The sequence below is a fragment of the Leptinotarsa decemlineata genome, unplaced genomic scaffold, assembly GCF_025532065.1.
Source record: "Leptinotarsa decemlineata unplaced genomic scaffold, Ldec_3_MD MMD2_tig00000882_RagTag_RagTag, whole genome shotgun sequence".
Classification (NCBI taxonomy): Eukaryota; Metazoa; Arthropoda; class Insecta; order Coleoptera; family Chrysomelidae; genus Leptinotarsa; species Leptinotarsa decemlineata.
The window spans coordinates 833,497-856,048 of record NW_027412556.1 but is presented as its reverse complement, the minus strand read 5'-3'; the positions used below and the strand labels follow the sequence as shown (position 1 = coordinate 856,048).

General features: G+C 34.6%; 1 protein-coding gene across 1 annotated transcript in view; it reads left to right on the top strand.

Annotated features, from left to right (window-relative positions):
- The window catches only part of LOC111508830 (inactive dipeptidyl peptidase 10), an 81,709-nt gene that overhangs the window by 52,288 nt on the left and 6,869 nt on the right, over nucleotides 1-22,552 (top strand). The window contains 11 exon segments of the mRNA XM_074174732.1: nucleotides 338-438; nucleotides 441-466; nucleotides 847-904; nucleotides 907-936; nucleotides 939-1,074; nucleotides 7,189-7,363; nucleotides 13,441-13,727; nucleotides 15,589-15,760; nucleotides 15,883-16,060; nucleotides 19,427-19,528; nucleotides 19,531-19,631. Of these exon segments, the coding sequence (XP_074030833.1) occupies nucleotides 338-438; nucleotides 441-466; nucleotides 847-904; nucleotides 907-936; nucleotides 939-1,074; nucleotides 7,189-7,363; nucleotides 13,441-13,727; nucleotides 15,589-15,760; nucleotides 15,883-16,060; nucleotides 19,427-19,528; nucleotides 19,531-19,631 (1,366 nt within the window).

The following is a 22,552-nucleotide window of genomic DNA, read 5'->3' as shown; positions in this document are numbered from 1 at the left end:
AGTCAGATGACACCCTGTATAAAAGATTCATGGATATATTCTGAAAGCCCACATCAAGTGCCAATAGCAAAATGTGGATAGATTTTCAATATGTCTGCGAATAAAGAAGATATAGGCAAAAAAATAATTTGGGAAGCCAAAAGAGCTTCATTTGATTCCTTCACATCATTGAATAGGCCTCTAAAATACGCAACTGTGCCATAATTTAACCGACACTCTATGTCTTATGGTTTACGAGATCGTCATGTACAGAAATTTGAATAGCCCTGTATAAATATATAAAAAAACTGCACAGATCAGCCACAATTGAATTGATCACCGTCATTTTGATTTTCAGAGACTACTATTTAACGTCAGCCGGCTGGATCGGACAGAAGAACACACAAGTGTCGGTCGTGTGGATTAACCGAGCACAAAACCTGAGTATCGTCTCGGCTTGTCTCGCCCCAACTGGACTTGCATTGAGGTTAGTGTGACAATGTCTTAGGAAGGTGGATTTTACTCCTTGAAGAATTTTACTTTCAGTTCTTTTTCTTATTCAATTGGCTACTGTTTTTTGACATACTCTACATGTTTCTGCACGTCACTAAGGAAGTTTGCGCTGGTCTGGCCCTATCCCCCGAAGCCCCGATACATTCGGGAGGGCACGCCAGCATTATCAACCAACGGTCACTCCCCACACCGTGGGTTAAGTGATCATCGGGTCCGAATGTCATATACCCTGAACAAGTAAAGTGATCCAAGAAGGACACCCTTTCACATATTTGCATTATTATTATAAACATCCACTTCCTCTTGTGACCCTCCTCCGTCGCGGCACAAATGATTTCCTCTGCGCTTTTCCAGACCCACGCAGAGCGGGCCCATGAGAAGGCATGGCTCGAGATCCAGGAGCATCCGATGTTCTCTCCGACGGCGACAGTTTTCTGATGCTGGCTCCGTCCAGGAGGGAAGCAGAGAGACGTACACCCACATCAAACATGTCACCGTTACGCAGCAGCATATGGCCGTCCTCAGCCACGGCAGGCACGAGGTCAACAGGATCCTGGCCTGGGACACTGTCAGCCATCGCATGTAAGTGGGAACGCTATTTGATTATTCTGCTGGTCACGAGATTTTCGGTATATGGTCTGAATAAGTTAACTGAGGATACACTATAAAAACACACTTTTATCTATTTTCCACGATAGTTTTTTTTATATTTGTTTACGAGTTTCGGTCATTACATCATTTTCAAAACCAACTAGATTACATTCAAATCTGAGCTTTTATACCTACATTGCCTATACCTATCATATAAAGGGCCTTTCATGATGAGCGTCAATTAGCCGTTTCTGGCAAACTATTTAACGGATCGACCTGAAAATTTCACAGCATGCATAAATCAATATGATCTACACGCCTAAAATATTTCAGACGAAGCGGCGTTGTCGCTTCTACTATAAAGTAGCGGCTTCTTTGATTTTTCAAATAGAACACCCCGTATATAATATCATATTATGATTCATTATCACTTTGTTAACAAATTCATATATTTCCCTATACCTATCTATCACCGTTTAGAAGATATAAATTAATTTCGATATTTTTTTTACCAAACGTGAACTTTTATAACTGCTGATAATCTTGAACTCTCTTGCACTAAAACGATCAAATTTGAAATGGAATGGAGTGATACTATGAGGATCTTCACTATGAGTCATATTTTCATTTGCCTCATACAGGGTTTTCAAAAAATGCAGATACTTTGATCTCATGAAAAATGAGTGGACCTCAATTTTTTCAAATGGAACACCCTGTATATTTCAACATTTTTGAGCTCTACAATTCATCACTTATTTTGGATACTCAACATTTTTTTATACTCAGTAATATTTCTTTTCGATCCAGTTTTTTAACTGTCTCAGATCAGTCAATTCGAAATTGGTATGTACCTACCTTAGAAAAAGTTACAATTTGTATACATTGAGGTATTGGTCTCTAACGTACAACAGTACACATTAATATTTTTCGATAGTGTGCTTTGGAGAAATAAATAAACCAATTATTCAACGTCAGACTTCCGTTGGTGGTTTTGACTGATTGTGATAGCTACCAATCATAATAGAATAATGTCAAGATTAGGTTACAGTAATGAAGATTTCTTGAATTTATCAATAATTCATGGTGAGTGCAATAGAATCGCAAGTAGAACATGCTGAGTATTTCATGAAAGATATCCACAACTTCCGAAGCCGAATGATAATGTGATAAATCGACTACTAAAAAACTGTAGGTTGAATGGAACCTTCCGTCCAAAAATCATTCGTAAGAAGACTAAAGTGGATGATGATGACAATGGTATAACAGTTTTCGGATACTTTCATGCATTTCCAAATGCTTCTCTGCACGAGGCTGAAAGGGAGATAGGTATACCCTACGTGACAATTTGTCGAATTCTTAATAAGCATAAATGGCATCCCTATAAGTTCTACTGTGTCCAACATTTGAAAGAGACTGATTTACCTCGTAGAGTGGAATTCTTTGCATGGCTACTTGTCAAGACTCAAGAGGATGAACATTTCCTTGACAATATCATATGGACAGATGAGACCAAGTTCACAAAAAATGTTGTTTTCAATAGACACAACAGTTATTGGGCGCCAGAAAATCCCCATGTTGTCCGCCAAAGGGGTTTTCAAGAAAGATGGCAATTCAATGTATTTTGTGCCAGAAAGAATGAGTCAATTTTTTATATCGAGTTTTATGATGATAATTTGAATGCATCAAAATATGAAGATTTACTGAGGAATGGAATTCAAATGATTTTAAATAATAGACCAGGAAGAGAACGAGTATGGTACCAAATTGATGGTGCTCCACCCCATAATTCTCATTCAGTCAGCGAAGCTTCAACCGAAATCTTCGAAGACAGATGGATTGGTAATAATGGACCTTCTCGTTGGCCTCCTAGAACACCAGATGGCAATCCATTAGATTATTTCGTGTGGTTTTTAATTAAAAATATGGTTTACTCTACTTCAATAACAACAATGGAAGATATGAAATCGAGAGTTACAACTGTTTTCAATAGTTTGACTCCAGACTTGATCAGAAGCGCTTCACATGGCAATCTTTTGAGAGATTACATGTTTGTTTAAGTAGAGGTGGAGATGTGTTTGAACATATTCTGAAATACACTGACGAATAAATTAACTCATTAATTTATAGGTTTATTATTTTCAGTTCGTGTTTCAGCGTTAATAAAACTATTGTATGAAGAGAAGTTTCATTGGATGGTTGAGAAGTATTTTAATAATAATCTTTTCATTGTATTATCTGTGACTAATTGAGAAACATCAAACGAAATCTGTTTTACAAAAATAAGTGATGAACAAGGAAACCATGTCAATTTCCGTTTGAAACAGTTTATCTCGAAAACGGTTCAAAATATAAATAGTATTACCTGAACAAAGTTAATCTAAAATTGGATGTAGAGCTCAAAAATGTTGAAATATACAGGGTTTTCCATTTGAAAAAAATGAGTTCCACTCATTTTTTCATGAGATCAAAGTATCTGCATTTTTTGAAGACCCTGTATGAGGCAAATGAAAATATGACTCAGGGTGGAGATCCTCATAGTATCACTCCACTCTTTTTCAAATTTGATCGTTTTAGTGCAAGAGAGTTCAAGATTATCGCATTTATAAAAGTTCATGTTTGGTAAAACAAATATCGAAATTAATTTATATGTGGAATTTTCAGGTTGATCCGTTGAATAGTTTGCCAGAAACGGCTGTATAATTTGATACCTACATTGTGGATAACGGGGATAACCTCAATTAATAGCAACATATTGATGAACATAAAAAATTTGATAAAATGTAGGTTTTGAGAACTGGGTTATAGGTTCAGGAGAGGAGTATTGTTTAGATCAAGTTGTTCGTTGAGGATAATAGAATTGGGATTTTTCTTTGACTTGTTTATTTCCATAGATTTCAAACCTACATTTCATCGAATTTTTTGTTCATCAATGTACTGCTATTAATTGAGGTTATCCCAGATATAGATAATGTAGGTACATGCAGTGTAGGTATAAATAATCAAATTTGAATATAATCTAGTTAGTTTTGAAAGTGGTGTAATGACGGAAACTAGTCAACAAATATAAAACTATCGTGAAAAATAGGCAAAAGTGTGTTTTTATAGTATATCCCCAGTGAACATGAATTTCTACAAAATAAATGAGTCGTCAATCAAAGAAGTGAATAAGTTAACATGTTAAAGTGGTTACGAATAACAATTATGAACTGAAAAACCTCATTTATGTTTTCAGAAAACTATTTCAGATCTTATTATTTCTTCAGTCAATACAAAAAGATCAGTTCAGTCACCAAATATTCGCCAACATAGCAATCGCAAGCAACTGAATCAAATATCTCCATAAAATAATGACGTTGTATAACCAAGGTGAAATATCGTGATGAATGACAGCCGGAAAGGCAAATGTTTATTCTGTACGTTGGATATGCCTTGGGTAAACTAATTGCTGCCGTCAACAATTCACACTTTGATATTCAAAGGAAGCGCGCTTCAAATCGACGTCAGAAGTGTTTGTCTTGTGAGTCGCAGTCCATTTGTCGCTTGGAAATTGGCGAACGTTTGCCATTTGAATGAATACGTCATCAATCAATGTTTAATTTCGAAAGGCTTCTATATTATTCGGGGAAAACTTGTATTTTCGCCACCTAGGCGCAATTTGATTCAGCAGCTGATATGGTTTATGCATGGAAGTCATTGGGTGTTAAATCAGGACTGTACGATGTTTTGACTGCTCTAAAAGTTCACCTGTTCGACGAAATATGTGACAGCTCGCATTGTCATGATGTCAGACCCAGGACAGAGATATTAACCTGCCTAGGAACGTATGCGACTGTATTTCAAGCGGAAATTTATGCTATTGAATTGTGTGCAGAGTGATTGGAAGATTCCAACCTCATACAAGTCAATAAAAATATTCTCGGACATGAATAATGCCATTGCCCTGCGCTGTCCTGGCATCTTCCCTCTATCCAAGCGTCACCAGTGGGATAACTATATAGCATAAATAGGGTTAGCTCGCATTAGTTTCTAGTTTTAATCATCCTCGTTGAAGATGATCACTTGGTGATCGAAACACGTGTCTAGGTGTTAAAAATAACGACTTGAGGTTGGGAAAAAACTCCAGTAATATTCATTACTACAGCAAAGGTTCCAAACAGTGCATTATAAATATGTCACATGACGACGACGACGACCTTCACGGAATTCGTTGGCGACCGAACTAAGAACACGATTGAATTCACCATACCAGCGATATACTGTTATTCTTGATGGTGTTTCATCGCCATACAAAAAACTGAGTTCATCTACACATTGTTGTTGAGATAATCTACGTCAAAAACCTCTCGAAATTTCAATTTTTTTGTCAAAATTGGTCAGTTTGGTAAACAAAACAAATAGCACTTGTACATCAAATTGTTCTGATTGTTCTTAATTTGTTTATGCTTGAAAATGTTGGTGTTGCCACATTTTACCTATTGACATTAGTGTTGCCAGTTCTACGATGTCCTTCTTTGCACGATCCGCGACCATGAAAGAGTAGGAATTGAAGCATTTTTTAGGGCAACTGCTCGAGCGGCTGATAGAATCGATTTGGTTTTAGACACTTAATGAGGTGATCACAACTCTGTCGCCAAGTTGAAACCCGTTCAACAAAAAACCCACATGAGGTCTTCTTCAAAATCTACTTGATTCAGTATGTTAAAAAAATATGTTTAACGACGAACGACACCCCTCAGAAATATAAACTTGTGCGAGCTGAGGACTAACGAGGTGTTGCATTTCAACGTGTGATTCCTAGCACGGGTTGGACGATAGAAATCGCAAGTCGATTGTTCAGTCTGCGGCTTGAACCACCGACTCACATATTGGTCGATTGAGAGAGCGAACAAAGCACCCACGTCTAACCGCTCGGTTACCGACCTACTCAGTTCATTTCATTTTTTGTTTCCGTCAAGGTAGTTTCCACTAAACGTATCAGCTTGTTAGGAGTCAGTTCTGTCAGTCAATAATTCTTTGCTGAAACTTCGAGACATAACTTTGGTCCTCGCAGTCAACGCGAATTGATGATGTCTGCCGCAGTTGCAGACGAAACATTTCGTATTTTAGGTTTCATTCCACCACGGCCTACTTGCTTTAATGTTTTGATTGATAATATGTTTATTGTTTAAGAATGAAATTCTTGTCACAAACACAATGTCATAAATAAATATCAATATAAACATGAAGTGTGAGATGTGAAGTATAGGTGTATACAATTCAAATGATTAAAATAAAATATAAACTATATATACATACATATGCAGAGGTTACATGACAAAAACTAGGAAAATGAATAAAAATATATGTTTCACACACAGTACAATCGCAGTTCCATCACATTCTAAATTACAGGGCATCGTCAAAATATTCTTGTAGGTTCATATTAGGCTTTATCACTTGATAGTTTTGTAAATTTCTTTCTAAATATGATGGAAGAAGTCTCTTTGATTTCATTGGGAAGTTTATTGTATATCCTGATTCCATTATATATCAACGAATTTTGAACCAAACATGTTTTAGGAATTGGTAGACTCAGTTCATTCGACCGCCTTGTGTAGCTGTAGATTCATCGCTCTTCCTATTTTTCTGTGTAATTTACACGGTTTCTAATATAAATATTGAAATAACCGTAAGGATTCTATATTCTCGAAAAAGGGGTTTACATTAATCCCGCCATTTCGCTTTACATAAGTACCTGATAGCCCTTTCCTTTTTCATTGATTTGTGCAATATGCTGAGAGAATTTTAAATTTTCTTCTAAATGAATTCCCAAAAATTTCAAAGTGGAGTTATTTTTTATTGTATTATTGTCTAGGGGTATACCAGGTATATTACACTTGAATGCTAATATATTTGTTTTGCTAGTATTGTTCTCCTCAATGGAGTTCATTCGGTTAGAAAAACAAATGAATTCAGCCACATAAATTGACTTCAAGTCGGCATGAAAAATTTACTAGTTTTTCTAGCTACTTGAATTTGAATATACACTTCATTATTTGATTTCAAAGTTTTTCAATTGATTTCAATCGACAAAATTGACTAAATTGACCTTGCTCGTTTTTTCAGTTATTACTTGGCGACGGAAGAAAACAAACCCGGTCAGCGACATTTATATGTGGTACGTGACCCCAGTACGGATGACCCCCGTCGAGTCGAGTCTTCCTGTATCACGTGCGACCTGGGGGACGTGCTCTGGAGTAGCAGATATTTATACGGAAACTGCACCCACTTCAGTGCTCAGGTTTGTTTTTATTTGATTCGTTTTCGTAGTTCGATGCAATTTATTGCCAAATCTCGATCAGTTTCGTACACAAGATGGCTACTTTTTCCATGCACAATATTCATATCTCTCAAACGATTTGATAAAAAATTGCCTTAAAATTATCATCAAACAAAGGATGAATAAAAACGAATGATGAGCTGAAACCTCAAGTTTTTTGCACTTGCTGAAAATCACATATCAAAACGAAATGTGCCAAGATTTTCTCGACTTCCCACAATAATTTTTACTTTTTTCAGAAACACTTTTTTTGTGAAAATTAAAAAAATCAGAACCACTCAAAAACTGCGAGGAATCGGAACCTACATTATTTAAACTTTTTGACTGGAAATGACATCGTTCGATCTATTATTCATGACCTAGGGGACACCCTGTATATTTTCATTCGAAATATTCATTCTTTTCTTGCAAAATGAAAACATAATGATGAAACTCAAACTCAGACACTGATGAAAATAACTAGATGCTAGAGTTAAGAGCTGTTTTGCTCAAATATATTACTCATACACAATTTGGAAGATTTTTTAGATTTTCTGAATAGTAAAGCAACAACAGCATAATTCCAGAATATCAGTATTTTTATTTCACTTCAGAGTTGAAGTAAGTTGTAGACTGTCATCAAATAATTCGAATTGATTTGAATAATTACATCCATGACAATCACTGTAAATATCATGCTTTAGCGTTTTCTATAGATCAATGAAAAATCTTCACAAAAATGATGTGAAAGTCACTTTTTGCAAACATGCAAAGAAAAATCATCCATCAGACCGCTCCCATATTCAACAACAAATGGTTTTTAGTTATAAACAAAGAGAGTTGGTCAATGTCATAGTCGTAGATTTATTGTTAATTGAAGATACAGTGACATGTCACATTTTTCTCAACCGACATATGGATTTTGAAAGGAAATACAATCAACTTGTCACAATATACTCTTTGAGTTTTCCTTTGAATTAAGTGAAAATCATTTGTGAAACTTCAACTTGATAGAATGATATGAAAACACGGAAGACACATGTTTAGATCAACCAACACGTGCTGTGCCTTCGCCAAATATTCGAATGGTTCCTTCGCCAAAATTTATGTTGCGTTTTGAAATGAAATTACTGAAATATTGATATAATTGAGCTTATACATATTTTATTTGCATATAGAATATTTATTTCATGTATTTAAAACCATTTGTGAAACTTCAACTCAATAGAATTATATAAAAACTCGAAAGAGACATCTTTTAGTCAACCAACACATGATGTGCCTTCGCCAAATATTCGAATAGTTCCTTCGCCAAAATTTCTGTTGCGTTTTGAAATAAAATTACTGAAATATTGATATAATTGAGCTTATACATATTTCATTTGCATATAGAATATTCATTTCATGAATTGAAAACCATTTGTGAAACTTCAACTCGATAGAATGATATAAAAACTCGAAAGAGACATCTTTTAGTCAACCAACACATGATGTGCCTTCGCCAAATATTCGAATAGTTCCTTCGCCAAAATTTCTGTTGCGTTTTGAAATAAAATTACTGAAATATTGATATAATTGAGCTTATACATATTTCATTTGCATATAGAATATTCATTTCATGAATTGAAAACCATTTGTGAAACTTCAACTCGATAGAATGATATAAAAACTCGAAAGAGACATCTTTTAGTCAACCAACACATGATGTGCCTTCGCCAAATATTCGAATAGTTCCTTCGCCAAAATTTCTGTTGCGTTTTGAAATAAAATTACTGAAATATTGATATAATTGAGCTTATACATATTTCATTTGCATATAGAATATTCATTTCATGAATTGAAAACCATTTGTGAAACTTCAACTCGATAGAATGATATAAAAACTCGAAAGAGACATCTTTTAGTCAACCAACACATGATGTGCCTCCGCCAAATATTCGAATAGTTCCTTCGCCAGAATTTCTGTTGCGTTTTGAAATAAAATTACTGAAATATTGATATAATTGAGCTTATACATATTTCATTCGCATATAGATTATTCATTTCATGAATTGAAAACCATTTGTGAAACTTCAACTCGATAGAATGATATAAAAACTCGAAAGAGACATCTTTTAGTCAACCAACACATGATGTGCCTTCGCCAAATATTCGAATAGTTCCTTCGCCAAAATTTCTGTTGCGTTTTGAAATAAAATTACTGAAATATTGATATAATTGAGCTTATACATATTTCATTCGCATATAGAATATTCATTTCATGAATTGAAAACCATTTGTGAAACTTCAACTCGATAGAATGATATAAAAACTCGAAAGAGACATCTTTTAGTCAACCAACACATGATGTGCCTTCGCCAAATATTCGAATAGTTCCTTCGCCAAAATTTCTGTTGCGTTTTGAAATAAAATTACTGAAATATTGATATAATTGAGCTTATACATATTTCATTCGCAAATAGAATATTCATTTCATGAATTGAAAACCATTTGTGAAACTTCAACTCGATAGAATGATATAAAAACTCGAAAGAGACATCTTTTAGTCAACCAACACATGATGTGCCTTCGCCAAATATTCGAATAGTTCCTTCGCCAAAATTTCTGATGCGTTTTGAAATAAAATTACTGAAATATTGATATAATTGAGCTTATACATATTTCATTTGCATATGGAATATTTATTTCATGAATTGAAAACCATTTGTGAAACTTCAACTCAATACAATGATATAAAAACTCGAAAGAGACATCTTTTAGTCAACCAACACATGATGTGTCTTCGCCAAATATTCGAATAGTTCCTTCGCCAAAATTTATGTTGCGTTTGAAATAAAATTACTGAAATATTGATATAATTAAGTTTATACATATTTCATTTGCATATAGAATATTCATTTCATGAATTGAAAACCATTTGTGAAACTTCAACTCAATAGAATGATATAAAAACTCGAAAGAGACATCTTTTAGTCAATCAACACATGATGTGCCTTCGCCAAATATTCGAATAGTTCCTTCGCCAAAATTTATGTTGCGTTTGAAATAAAATTACTGAAATATTGATTTAATTGAGCTTATACATATTTCATTTACATATAGAATATTCATTTCATGAATTGAAAACCATTTGTGAAACTTCAACTCAATAGAATGATATAAAAACTCGAAAGAGACATCTTTTAGTCAACCAACACATGATGTGTCTTCGCCAAATATTCGAATAGTTCCTTCGCCAAAATTTATGTTGCGTTTGAAATAAAATTACTGAAATATTGATATAATTAAGTTTATACATATTTCATTTGCATATAGAATATTCATTTCATGAATTGAAAACCATTTGTGAAACTTCAACTCAATAGAATGATATAAAAACTCGAAAGAGACATCTTTTAGTCAATCAACACATGATGTGCCTTCGCCAAATATTCGAATAGTTCCTTCGCCAAAATTTATGTTGCGTTTGAAATAAAATTACTGAAATATTGATATAATTGAGCTTATACATATTTCATTTGCATATAGAATATTCATTTCATGAATTGAAAACCATTTGTGAAACTTCAACTCAATAGAATGATATAAAAACTCGAAAGAGACATCTTTTAGCCAATCAACACATGATGTGCCTTCGCCAAATATTCGAATAGTTCCTTCGCCAAAATTTATGTTGCGTTTGAAATAAAATTACTGAAATATTGATATAATTGAGCTTATACATATTTCATTTGCATATAGAATATTCATTTCATGAATTGAAAACCATTTGTGAAACTTCAACTCAATAGAATGATATAAAAACTCGAAAGAGACATCTTTTAGTCAACTAACACATGATGTGCCTTCGCCAAATATTCGAATAGTTCCTTCGCCAAAATTTATGTTGCGTTTGAAATAAAATTACTGAAATATTGATATAAATGAGCTTATACATATTTCATTCGCATATAGAATATTCATTTCACATTCTTGAAGTAAAAATCATTTGTGAAATTTCAACTTGATAGAATGATAAGAAAACTCGGAAAAGACATGTTTAAATCAACCAACACGTGCTGTGCCTTCGCCAAATATTCGAATAGTTCCTTCGCCAAAAATTTAAGTTTCGTTTCAAAATAGAATTACTGAAATATTGAAAAAATAAAACTTGCACATATTCCATTTGCATATAAAATATTCATTTCACATTCATGAAGTGAAAATCATTTGTGAAATTCCAACTCGATAGAAGATATGAAAACTCGGAAGAGATATATATAAATCATCCATCACATAATGTACCTTCGCCAAATATTTGAATATATCCTTCGCCAAAATTTATGTTGTGTTTTGAAATAGAATTACTGAAATATTGGAAAAATAAAACTTGCACATATTTCATTCGCATATACAATACTTATCTCACATTCATGAAGTGAAAACCATTTGTGAAATCTCAACTTAATTGAATGATATAAAAACTCGAAAGAAGCATTTCTAAGTCAACCAACACATGATGTGCCTTCGCCAAATATTAGAACAGTTCCTTCGCCAAAATTTATGTTGCGTTTTAAAATGAAATTAATAAAATATTGAACTTGAAACTTATGTTTCATTTGTATATAGAATATTTGTTTCACATTCATGAAGTGAAAACCATTTGTAAAACTTTAACTTGATAGAATATAAAAACTTTAATTTTCCGATAATTTCGAATTAAAATCCATCTGAAGTTATTTCACATATTTCAACACCTTATGATGTCGAATGTTCTGTCATTCTTCAACTTTCTATCAATTTCACAATATATAAATGTCGTGAAAAAATTCAATTGATTCTTCCAAAATATCGTGAGTTTTTTGACGAAATTCACTCTACTAGATTTGGAGAGTCATATGACTCCATCCATATAACCAATTCCTTCGCCAAAATTTTGAACTCCCCTTTGCCAAAACTATAAATTTCGAGAAAGTCGAAAATAACACAAATTTAAAGAAAAACTTCCAATATAAAGTGCATTCAAGTTGAAATGACTCACACTTCGAGTAAACTTGAAGTTCTGTTGAAAAAAACACATTTCTACGCAAAAATCAAAGCTTTTTCTCCCACCTTTTGCCTATAACCCATACGTAACCCATACGAATAGTCTGAATGGCAATAGTTGTCGAATGACACCTAATTTGAGAGGTTTTTCAAATATGCATTCAATCTTGTAACATTTTCAATATCACATCGATGAGTGATGTCAGGAAAATAGTTTCTTGAGATTATATTCAATTTCGTCGTTGAAATTGAAACCAAACAGACACATTAATTCCATGAAATGCTCAAAATGGGCATCAATAACGTGCATAGAATAGTATAAACGAGCTTCTGTTACCTCACTTGACTTCTGGAATCAGGTGTTTTGTACGTCAAACATTCAAAGAGATGTCATTCAACAGAACGCTCTGAATGTTCCATAAAGAATGGTTTCAAATTATAAAAGATGCAATAAACAAAGAGAAATCTTCATTAATTATTTTCTTATTGTTTATTGTTTTTCCTATTCTTGATTGGAAACATTACAGAGAAGAGAGTCAGTATACTTTTACACATGCAAAACATATCCACCAAAACCAATGCCTTCGCCAAATATTCAAGTAATTCCTTCGCCAAAATGTATGTTGCACTTTGAAGTAAATGTACTGAAATATTAAAAAATGAAACTTATTGGGGTGCACTGGAAGTTTGCCGTTTTTGATTCTGTATGAAGTGTTCGTTAAGATTTTCATCATCTTCAGCGTGGAAGGTGGAAATTTCAAAAAAAAACAAGTCATTGGTATAAATATTAAATATAAATAGATCGTTCCTTGAGAAACTCTAAATTCAAAATAGTTTTTGGGATCACTTTTTCCAATTTCGAACTTTGAACTATGTATACATGATTTAACTCTCAAAATACCTCACACTGACCAATCTAAAGATGATGAATATCCCAATTTCTTGATATTCCAGTCATCCCATCAATTTCCCGTCTTTCCAACCGCCCACAAGCAACTTTCAAAACGTTCTGAGATACGAAAATGTTTGTTTAGGTCAGTCCCCGCCTGGAGCACTCGAACTCCTCATTCTACGTCCTTCACTGCGAAGGACCAGGGCTTCCATTGGCGTCGCTGCACAACGCGGAGTCGCACAAGTTCGTCAAAATCCTCTACGATACGAGGCCGAGCAGGTGGCCTCTTCTGGAAAGGTTGGCCATGCCCAAGAAGAAGTCTTTCGAGGTGCCTTTACCCCAGGGGAGTAGGGCCCAAGTGCAGCTACTCCTGCCGCCCTCTTGGAGGGAGGAACTACGAGATGCGGCCTATCCTGTCCTAGTTGAAGTGTGAGTATTCTTGACTTTCGTTATCATATTCGGTATATTTTATCTATATAGTGTGCGGCACCGAAACCAAAAGAGATCGAATATATCCAAGATACATTCTTTGAAAAGCCGACTTACTTTTTTTAAGGATGAAACCGGTGCGAAAGTAGCCAAGTCATTTGAACACGATAGAAGAGAGACAAGTCTCCAATCTTTCTTTGATGTTCTAGCCCAGGGGTCTCCAAACTACGGCCCGCGGGTCAAATCCGGCACGCCAGTGTCATCAATCCGGCCCGCGACAGCCAATGATTACCTAATTGTTGTTACTATTGCTGTGATAAGTTGAAGAAGAAAACACAGAATGATAATTACTCGGTTTTATTTACTTGCAAGGTAAAACTTAATGACAGAAATGATGACAAAGAAAACTCAACTTAAGTATCTAAGTTTAAGCATATTAATAACCAACAAATAATTGAAATGAATCACAGTAAAACAAAAACACTAATGAGATTTATGTAATTTTGATTTTCCACGTACAATACTTTGTAGTTGTGGATCAATTTTATTTGTACCGATTATCAAAAGAGATTTAAGATGCCCATCGGTTAATTGAGATCTGTAAACATTCTTTGTGTACTTCATCTTGGAAAACATTTTCTCACACAAGTAAGTAGTATCAAAAACAGAAAACAACCCACGAGCAAATTTATGCAAATTATCAAATTGTTCCAGTGGAAGACTCCTATAAAATTCGAACAAAGATGAATTTTGATATTTGTTCTTAAGCATATCACTGCACCGTAAATCAATAATTTCCATTTGGACTTCCGGAGCCAGGGTTTCAATGTCAGAATCAAAAGGATTTTGAAAAAGCTTAATTTCATTCGCAATGACATCAAAATCTGAAAAACGAGTATCAAAATTTATCTTCAAAGCACTCAAAGTTTCGATTGCAAAATTGACGGGAAATTCACTCTCTGTAGTGTGGCTGAATATTTCACATGTTTCAAAATGTGTGAAACATTTTTTACGTAATTGCGATTGAAATAGTATTATTTGCTGCCTGAAGGATTTGATATTGGTGTATAAATCAGGGAGAAGCTGATTTTCTCCTTGCAATCTCAAATTCAGTTCGTTCATATGATTTGTCAAATCGACATAGAAGGCTAACTTCCACATCCATTCACTATTTTCTAAAACGGCAAAAGGGCGCTGTTTCTCATTTGAAAAAATTTCGATCTCTGCTCGAAGTTAATTTTTGGGAAAGAAAGTTTTTGGCTTTCTACTGCTCCATCTTGATACAATAAAATGGATGAGGGTATCTTCCAAAAAAAGGAAGGAAGTAATCAAATTGAAAATAAGTAACTCTATACATGTATGACCTACACATCCATGTATAGAGTTACTTATTTTCAAATTGATTACTTCCTTCCTTTCTTTGGAAGATTCCCTCATCCCTTTTTCTGTATCAAGATGGAGTAGTAGAAAGCCAAAAACTTTCTTTCCCAAATCTTATAATCTTTCAAAATACGACAAACCGACGCTGTACCCTGTATATGAGATGTTCGTATAATCATTCATTTTCAATATGAACCTACTCATTTAGAATAACATAAATGTCTGAAACCGATTCCATTTCTGACTGCATTTCATTAGTTTTTAAAGTAAATTTTTTGTAAAAACTATCCTCTTTACTGTTATTTCATAATATATTCTGTAGTGAATTTTAATGAAGTAGAAATTGAAATTTTTGCCCAAGATAATGGGATATTTTTACCAATATTTCCATCGATCTTCCTACCATTCACAGTATAATATCCTATCGCCTTAGTATGCCAACCTCTTGAAACCGATACATATTGGTGTGTTTTTATTTCAGTAATGGCAGGCCAGGCAGTAAATCAGTTACAGAAGAGTTCAAGGTTGATTGGGGGACCTACATGTCAAGTCATTGCGACGTAGTTTACGTTAAACTTGACGTCCGAGGTGCCAAGGGTCAAACTGATCGCTCGCTCTACCACCAACTTGGTGGTGTTGAAGTACAAGATCAGGTAATTATATTTCACTCAGGTCAATATCATACAAAATCTGGATTTAGATGTCTAAAATGATATGACAGACTCAGAAACGTCTGTTGTTTTTTCATGTTATTACTTCGTGTTGTTTTTTTCAGGTGACCGTGTTGGAGTATCTTTTAGATAAACATAAATATCTCGACAAAACTCGTGTCGGACTTTGGGGTTGGGGATATGGTGGGTACGTGACCTCTATGGTACTAGGATTAGGAAACCAACAAAAAGTGTTCAAGTGTGGAGTAGCAGTTAGTCCGATATCTGACTGGTTATATTACAGTAAGTAGAATGATGTTGAATGTTTACATGACGTCCGAACTTCATTATAAAAAACAGTTCAATCTCCTGTGTGGCCCGAAATCGGGCCACACAAAAACGGCCAGTGTATTCAAGTCATTTTTATGCTAATCAGTAGATCTTGTGTCAGAAAAACAGTGAACTAATATAAAAATTGTAAAAAGCGTATTTCACAATCATCTAGTAATCACTCTACAAAGTAAACTAAGTCATCAGTATATTCCAACTCTCAAACTGTAGAACAATAGCTCAGAAGACAAAATAATAAATAGCATCACTGAACACGGCGCTCCTCTAGTGCGATTTTTCTTCATCTAAAGTGGATTGAGTCTCAGATTCACAATAAACCGCAACCTCATTGCATTACGGCGTCTGCAATCAGGTGGTAGGTAGGTAGGTCTAAAGTGAGTGGGTCTGTTCGACCCTCCACCGCAACCCGCAAGGGTTTATTGTGGCTCACACCTATTCACACTCGGCCAAATAACGAAGCCGATCAGTTTGTATGGTGTGACTAGGGATCTGCCGAACTCAAAGAACCTGATTCGGTGCCCAAGTGAGCGCCGGGTGAGTCTTTTATCAAGGACAATGCAAAGATATTTCACCTCCGTTCCAAATGGAATGACCACACCATTGAGGGAAAGTGGCGTTAGATCGTCCAATATATATATATATACAATACCATATATATATATATAATATAATATATATATATATATATATATATATATATAATATATAATATATATATATATATATATATATATACCTGAGACATGATTTTTGAACTCTCAGTTCTTAAAATATCTTTTTTATCCAGGCATGAACCATACACAACATCACAATATGCAAAATGACTCAACACAAGAGCATTTGTTAATTTTATTCTTAAACTTATTGATAATAAATGACGATGAGGATAAAGCATTTTCAAACTCATGGAACTTCTTTGCACACATTTTATGACATGTTTTGTAAACCTTGAATTCACGTCCATTTCGATACCTAAATTTTTTGCCACGTTCGTGGGGCATATTACTGTATCACCAATAACAATATTAATATGTCTCTCCACCAAGCTACGATTAATATTAAAATTAAATATAAAATAAAAATATAAAATATAAAATGAAATAAAATAAAAATAAAATAATATAATATAAAATAAAAAATATTTTTAATTAAAACAAGCAGATTAGTTTTGTTTGAATTAATTTTGAGGTTATGAGCTTCAGATGCTGAAATAAGACGAGCTAAATCTTCATTCAATTTTTGATTAGCAGTAGCAACGTCTTTTGGGTTAAATGATAGATATAGTTGAGTATCATCCGCATACATAAGTGAATTACAATGTCTTAAAACATAAACTAGATCACAAGTGTATATGCAAAATAATAAGGGTCCAAGTATAGATCCCTGAGGCACTCCAAATTCAATCAATTCACTGCTTGATTTTCCCTTCGAAGTTTCTACAAACTATGAACGATCTTTAGCATAGCTTTTAATTAAATTTATAGCAGGTTCAGAGATCCCGATGAAGTTCAAAATTGCAAATAAAATTGGATAACTAATAGTATTAAAAGCTTTGTAGAAGTCTATGACTATCAAAGCAGTCGTGTTACCTTTGTCTGCAGCTTCGAAAATATCATCAGTTATTTTCAAGAGAGCAGTTGTACAGCTGTGTTCTTTACGAAATCCCAACTGGTTGGCTAGTAAAATATTCGTTAAGAGTATTTGGATTAGATATTTTAGGAAGAGCCAGTATTTTAGAAATCTTCCACATTTCAGGAAATATATTATTTTGCAAACATGACTAGCTCTATACAATTTTGAGAGAATAGGTAAAATTATTTCCAGTCCGTTTTGAAGAAGAGCGGGAAATATACCATCCTCTCCGGAGATTTGAAGGACTAAAAAGACTTGATAGCCCATTCAGCTGCCGGTGCTGTGATAACCTTCTCTGCGACGTCCCAGTCGTTCTTTTTTGGGCGTTTAGCACCCTCGAAGATGAGCGGTATGTTATTATCAAGAGTCAGATTTCCATCGGGTCGTTTAAGCGACCCAATTTTAGCAGTCGACTCTCTAGAGAGAATCTTGTGATTTCTTGCGCTGCGAGGTAAATCAGAGATACTCTCACAGAACTTCCTCCAAGACTCCCGTTTTGCCTTTCTAATTTTCTTGCTGTATGTCGTTTGAGTGGTTTCATAAAGCTCACAGCTACCTGACTCTTTAGATAGATTTAATAGTCGTCGAACTTCTTTTCTTTTACTTTCCAGGCTTTTGTTCCACCAAGAAGAGTTGTGGTTATCTCCTTTGACCCTCAGTGGATAGTTCTCATGAAAGGATGAGATCTCTGCTTCGCGAAATTGCGTCGCTACTGAATCCATATCATTACAACTGTGAATAGTACTGAATCCGTCCTCAAATCACGATTGGGGGGAGTTTTTATACCCCCTCCAGGCAGTAGATTTTGAGTCACGATATTCCACTACTGGTCTTAGACCTGTTTCAATGTTGAAAAGAATATATATATGGTCTGAACAAGACGGTTCAGTAGATACAGACCAATGGTGTGTCTTGTTGCTCAGAGAATGTGAGCTGATGGTTAAATCTAATACCTCTCGCCTATTACTAGTGACAAAAGTTGGCTCCGAGCCCTCATTAATCACAGACAGCCCTTTCCCTAGTATATAATCAAAGAGTAACTCACCCCTACGGTTTATATTCGTGCTGCCCCACGCTGTATGGTGTGAATTGGCGTCACATCCCATTACTATTTGTAGTTTGTTCCTTTTGCTATAGTCCATAAGTCGACTAACAACAAGAGGAGGTACAGTATCCGAATCTCCCAGAAAGTAGGCCGAGCAGGCGATAAAATTCGTCTTACCTTTCTTGCCCGATAGGGAAATTTGGATGGATCAGGTGGATGGCTCTTTTCTGGATAGAATCCATCAATTTCAGGGTATGTTTGGGGGCAGAGCTCCATACATAAGGACAATACTCCAAAGGTCAGATCTGAGTTTCATAAATCATCAAAAGTTGCTGTGGTGTTCACAGTTTTCTGGTTCGGAACAGTGTTCCAAACTTTTGAGAAGCAGCCTTTGCAATTCCAGCGTCATCATTGTGACAAGACATATTGGTGCCTATTTTAACCCCCAACAAACTTATCGAAGCAGAAAGATGGAATTATCTGACCCTACATTATTATATCCTGTTCGGAGACATGTATCTTCTTGGAGAAAACCGATGCCTGGGTTTTTGGGGCATTGAATTAAACCTGGTTACTTTCAACTCATATTTTTTGTTTCTTCGTGACGGTGGTGAATTTAAAAATACTATCATTGTTTCCAGATGCCGCATTCACGGAGAGAATTTTAGGCCTACCCACGGAAAACTACAAAGGCTACGTGGAAGCTGATGCTACGCAACGAGCGCGAAACGTACCAAAGAAGTCTTTTTCCTCATCCACGGTCTGGCCGACCTCACGGCCCCCTATCAGCATGGGGTATCCCTAGCTAGCGCCTTAACCCGGGCAAGGGTTCTTTTTAGATATCAGGTAAAGCACTGTGATTCGTTTGCATCTTTTTTCATATTTTCAGATACAGCTCAAAAAGAGGTCATAATTTCTTTTAATAATCAAGTAAGGTGAATTGGTCGAATTTTAAAAGACTTATTGATATTACGATTTATTTGGGATCCCAAGAATTAGCTTTTCGCGGACACGATGAAACCGAAGATTCGATGAATCGCGGCAATTACAAGGAACTTTTAATGTTATGGGGCAAATATGATTCCCAATTTGGCACTTTTTAAACGGTAGCGTTTTTTCGGGCACATCAAAAAACATCCAAAATGAGCTTATAGACAGTGTGGCATATATTATTAAGGAAAATATAAGCAAGGAGATTGAAAGTGTTTCTTTTTTTGCATGGAAAATTGATGAAACTACCGATATTACCTGTACATCACAATTTTCAATCGTTTTTAGATATGTCAAAGATAATATTGATTAAATACTTGTGCTTATAAAATATTTGTAGCAATTTTTAACAAAACTGTTATATTAGAAGAGAAAAGTATTATTATTTATTGACTTTGAAGAGTTCATTTATGTTAAATTACTCAAAGACAAACCTTTTTCCTTGTTTTTGTTTCTTTTTATGGTCAGTTTTATGCGTATAATTTTCGGCAATACACAATGTTTGTTTGCATTTATGCAAATATTACGTATTTTGCTTCAAATAGGTGCGGTACCCCAAAAAATTTTCGCGCCGCCGGCGGGCTTTTCTGTGTGTATATAGTCTTTATGACTTTAGCCTCCCCTGTTCTCCAATGCACGAGCCGTCACTGATTTTCATTGCAAATTTTGTCGACTATTGAGATGTGCTGACAACAATGTCACAGAGGGTATTCAAGTAAAACTTCATTCTGAGACTCTGCCTACTGTTATAATGACACTATTCATCTTTACGGCCATCCTCACTCCATAAAACAGATTATTCGTGAATTACAAACAAAGGAAATGTTCAGTTCAGTATGTTGGTGTCCACAGTCTTGAGAATCTCGGAATACGAATCGCAGAATTTTTAAATTCACCCAATCCCAAACATCACACAGGTCACTCGTCGAACTCCACCGACGTCTTTTGCTGATAATGGTGGAAACATCACAAATTTAGAGACACGGTGGCTGGAAGTCTGTCAATGTCGCTGAAGGCTATAAAGACAATTCACTTTCAAACAAAAGTAAAATTGCCAAGACCATTCAAATATAATCTCATTGATTTGTTAATCTACACGGTTACCGAAAAAATAGTGTACGCAAGACTTTCGAAAGCAATTTTTTGGTCGCATACGGCTCGTCCTAGAATTTTGTCATCTCGTCCAGAAAAACAGTATTTTCCGAGTTTGCTACGTAAATTACTATTTCTTGTTTGAGATAACTTGTCCGGAAGGGAAAAACTCAACAAAGGTCAATGTTTTGAGAGAGCAAGTACGATCCTGTTCATCTTAAACCCCGTTATTCTGTACCGATCTAAACATTTTCAATCGTTCCCCAAGGCATGTTCAGCGACATTAGACTTATCTGGTGTAGGAACCTGAATTTGTGAAATATATTTGGTTTCGTTGATCACTAGTCCTCATCACTTGATATTTCATCAGGAGTACCACAGAGTCCCATTTGGGGACCTTTCTTGTTCATTATTTATATTACTGGCATTATCTCGTCCATTAAGGATTGTAAAATACAGGCTCATGTTGATGACGCGTACATTTTGAAATCAATGAGTATGCTTAGGCACAAAATCTAAGCTGATCTAGATTTAATCAAGCATTTATCAAGTGAACACAATTTCGACTTATAACTAAGTCATACCAACTTGACTCCTGTCAATACAGCTAGAAACTTAGGGGTGATGCTTGGTACCACTCAATGGATATTAGAAATGAAAACAAATCAACTATGCCACGACTTCGCACTGCACAGTTCCAGAGATCATTTATTTTCGTCGTTGTAAAACTCTACAATTCATTGCCTGATCGATTCATATACAAATATAAAATTATATCTATGGTATTCAGTTTTTCAGTTTTTACCAAGGGACAAATCAATAATGAATAAGCAACAAAATAATTTGATTTATCGACTGTTCAAGGTTTTTTCATAAAGTATTAGATCTCCACAAAAAGTTTGTTTAGTTGTAGTTTATGAAATTACTATGGATCTTCATCAAGTAGCCGCCAAATCAATCAGAAAAAACTCTTTAGGGGATAATGACCAATTAATATTTTCATTCATTTTTCTCTTTTCGTGGTACCGTTATGCTAATTGAGTTTTTTTTTTTAATTTCTGTATGTTCGCATTCATTATGGAGTGGTTCTTGTTGGTTGAGTTTTTGAGCTAGACTTCCCCAATGAGTACCAGAATCTCATTCTCATTTATCTTTTTGTTGTTTTTTGTATTTTATCAATAAAGCAGTTATTATTATTATGTTCTTTGTAGCAGGTATATTCAATTTTTTGATTGGTTTGTTGGTGTATTTTGGTTTATATGAAGGAACTAATGAATTTCGACTATTTCTTAAAAAATCGAGGATTTTTATCTTGTTTATTTCTCAACTAATTCGCATTGTATATCTACTATTCTCAATATCTTTTCAATTGTCCACTTAAATCAATATAATATACTTTCAACATAAACTCCTTTACAGCATATCACATGTTTCATTTTTTCTTTGATTCTTCAAGCATATCTAATACTGGATTGGTTACACATAAAATAGCTACTATCAAGTGAAAATTCTGTTGTGGTTTCATAAACTTTTTAATGGAAATCTCACATGAAAGGGTTTATAATTTCAAGAGATGTATCACGGACTTTCATGAAGTATTAGTCAAATGAAAAATAATTAACACAAGCAATCGTCAATTGATCATTCAAAACTATACCGTTTTCTTCATTCCCATTATTTATTAT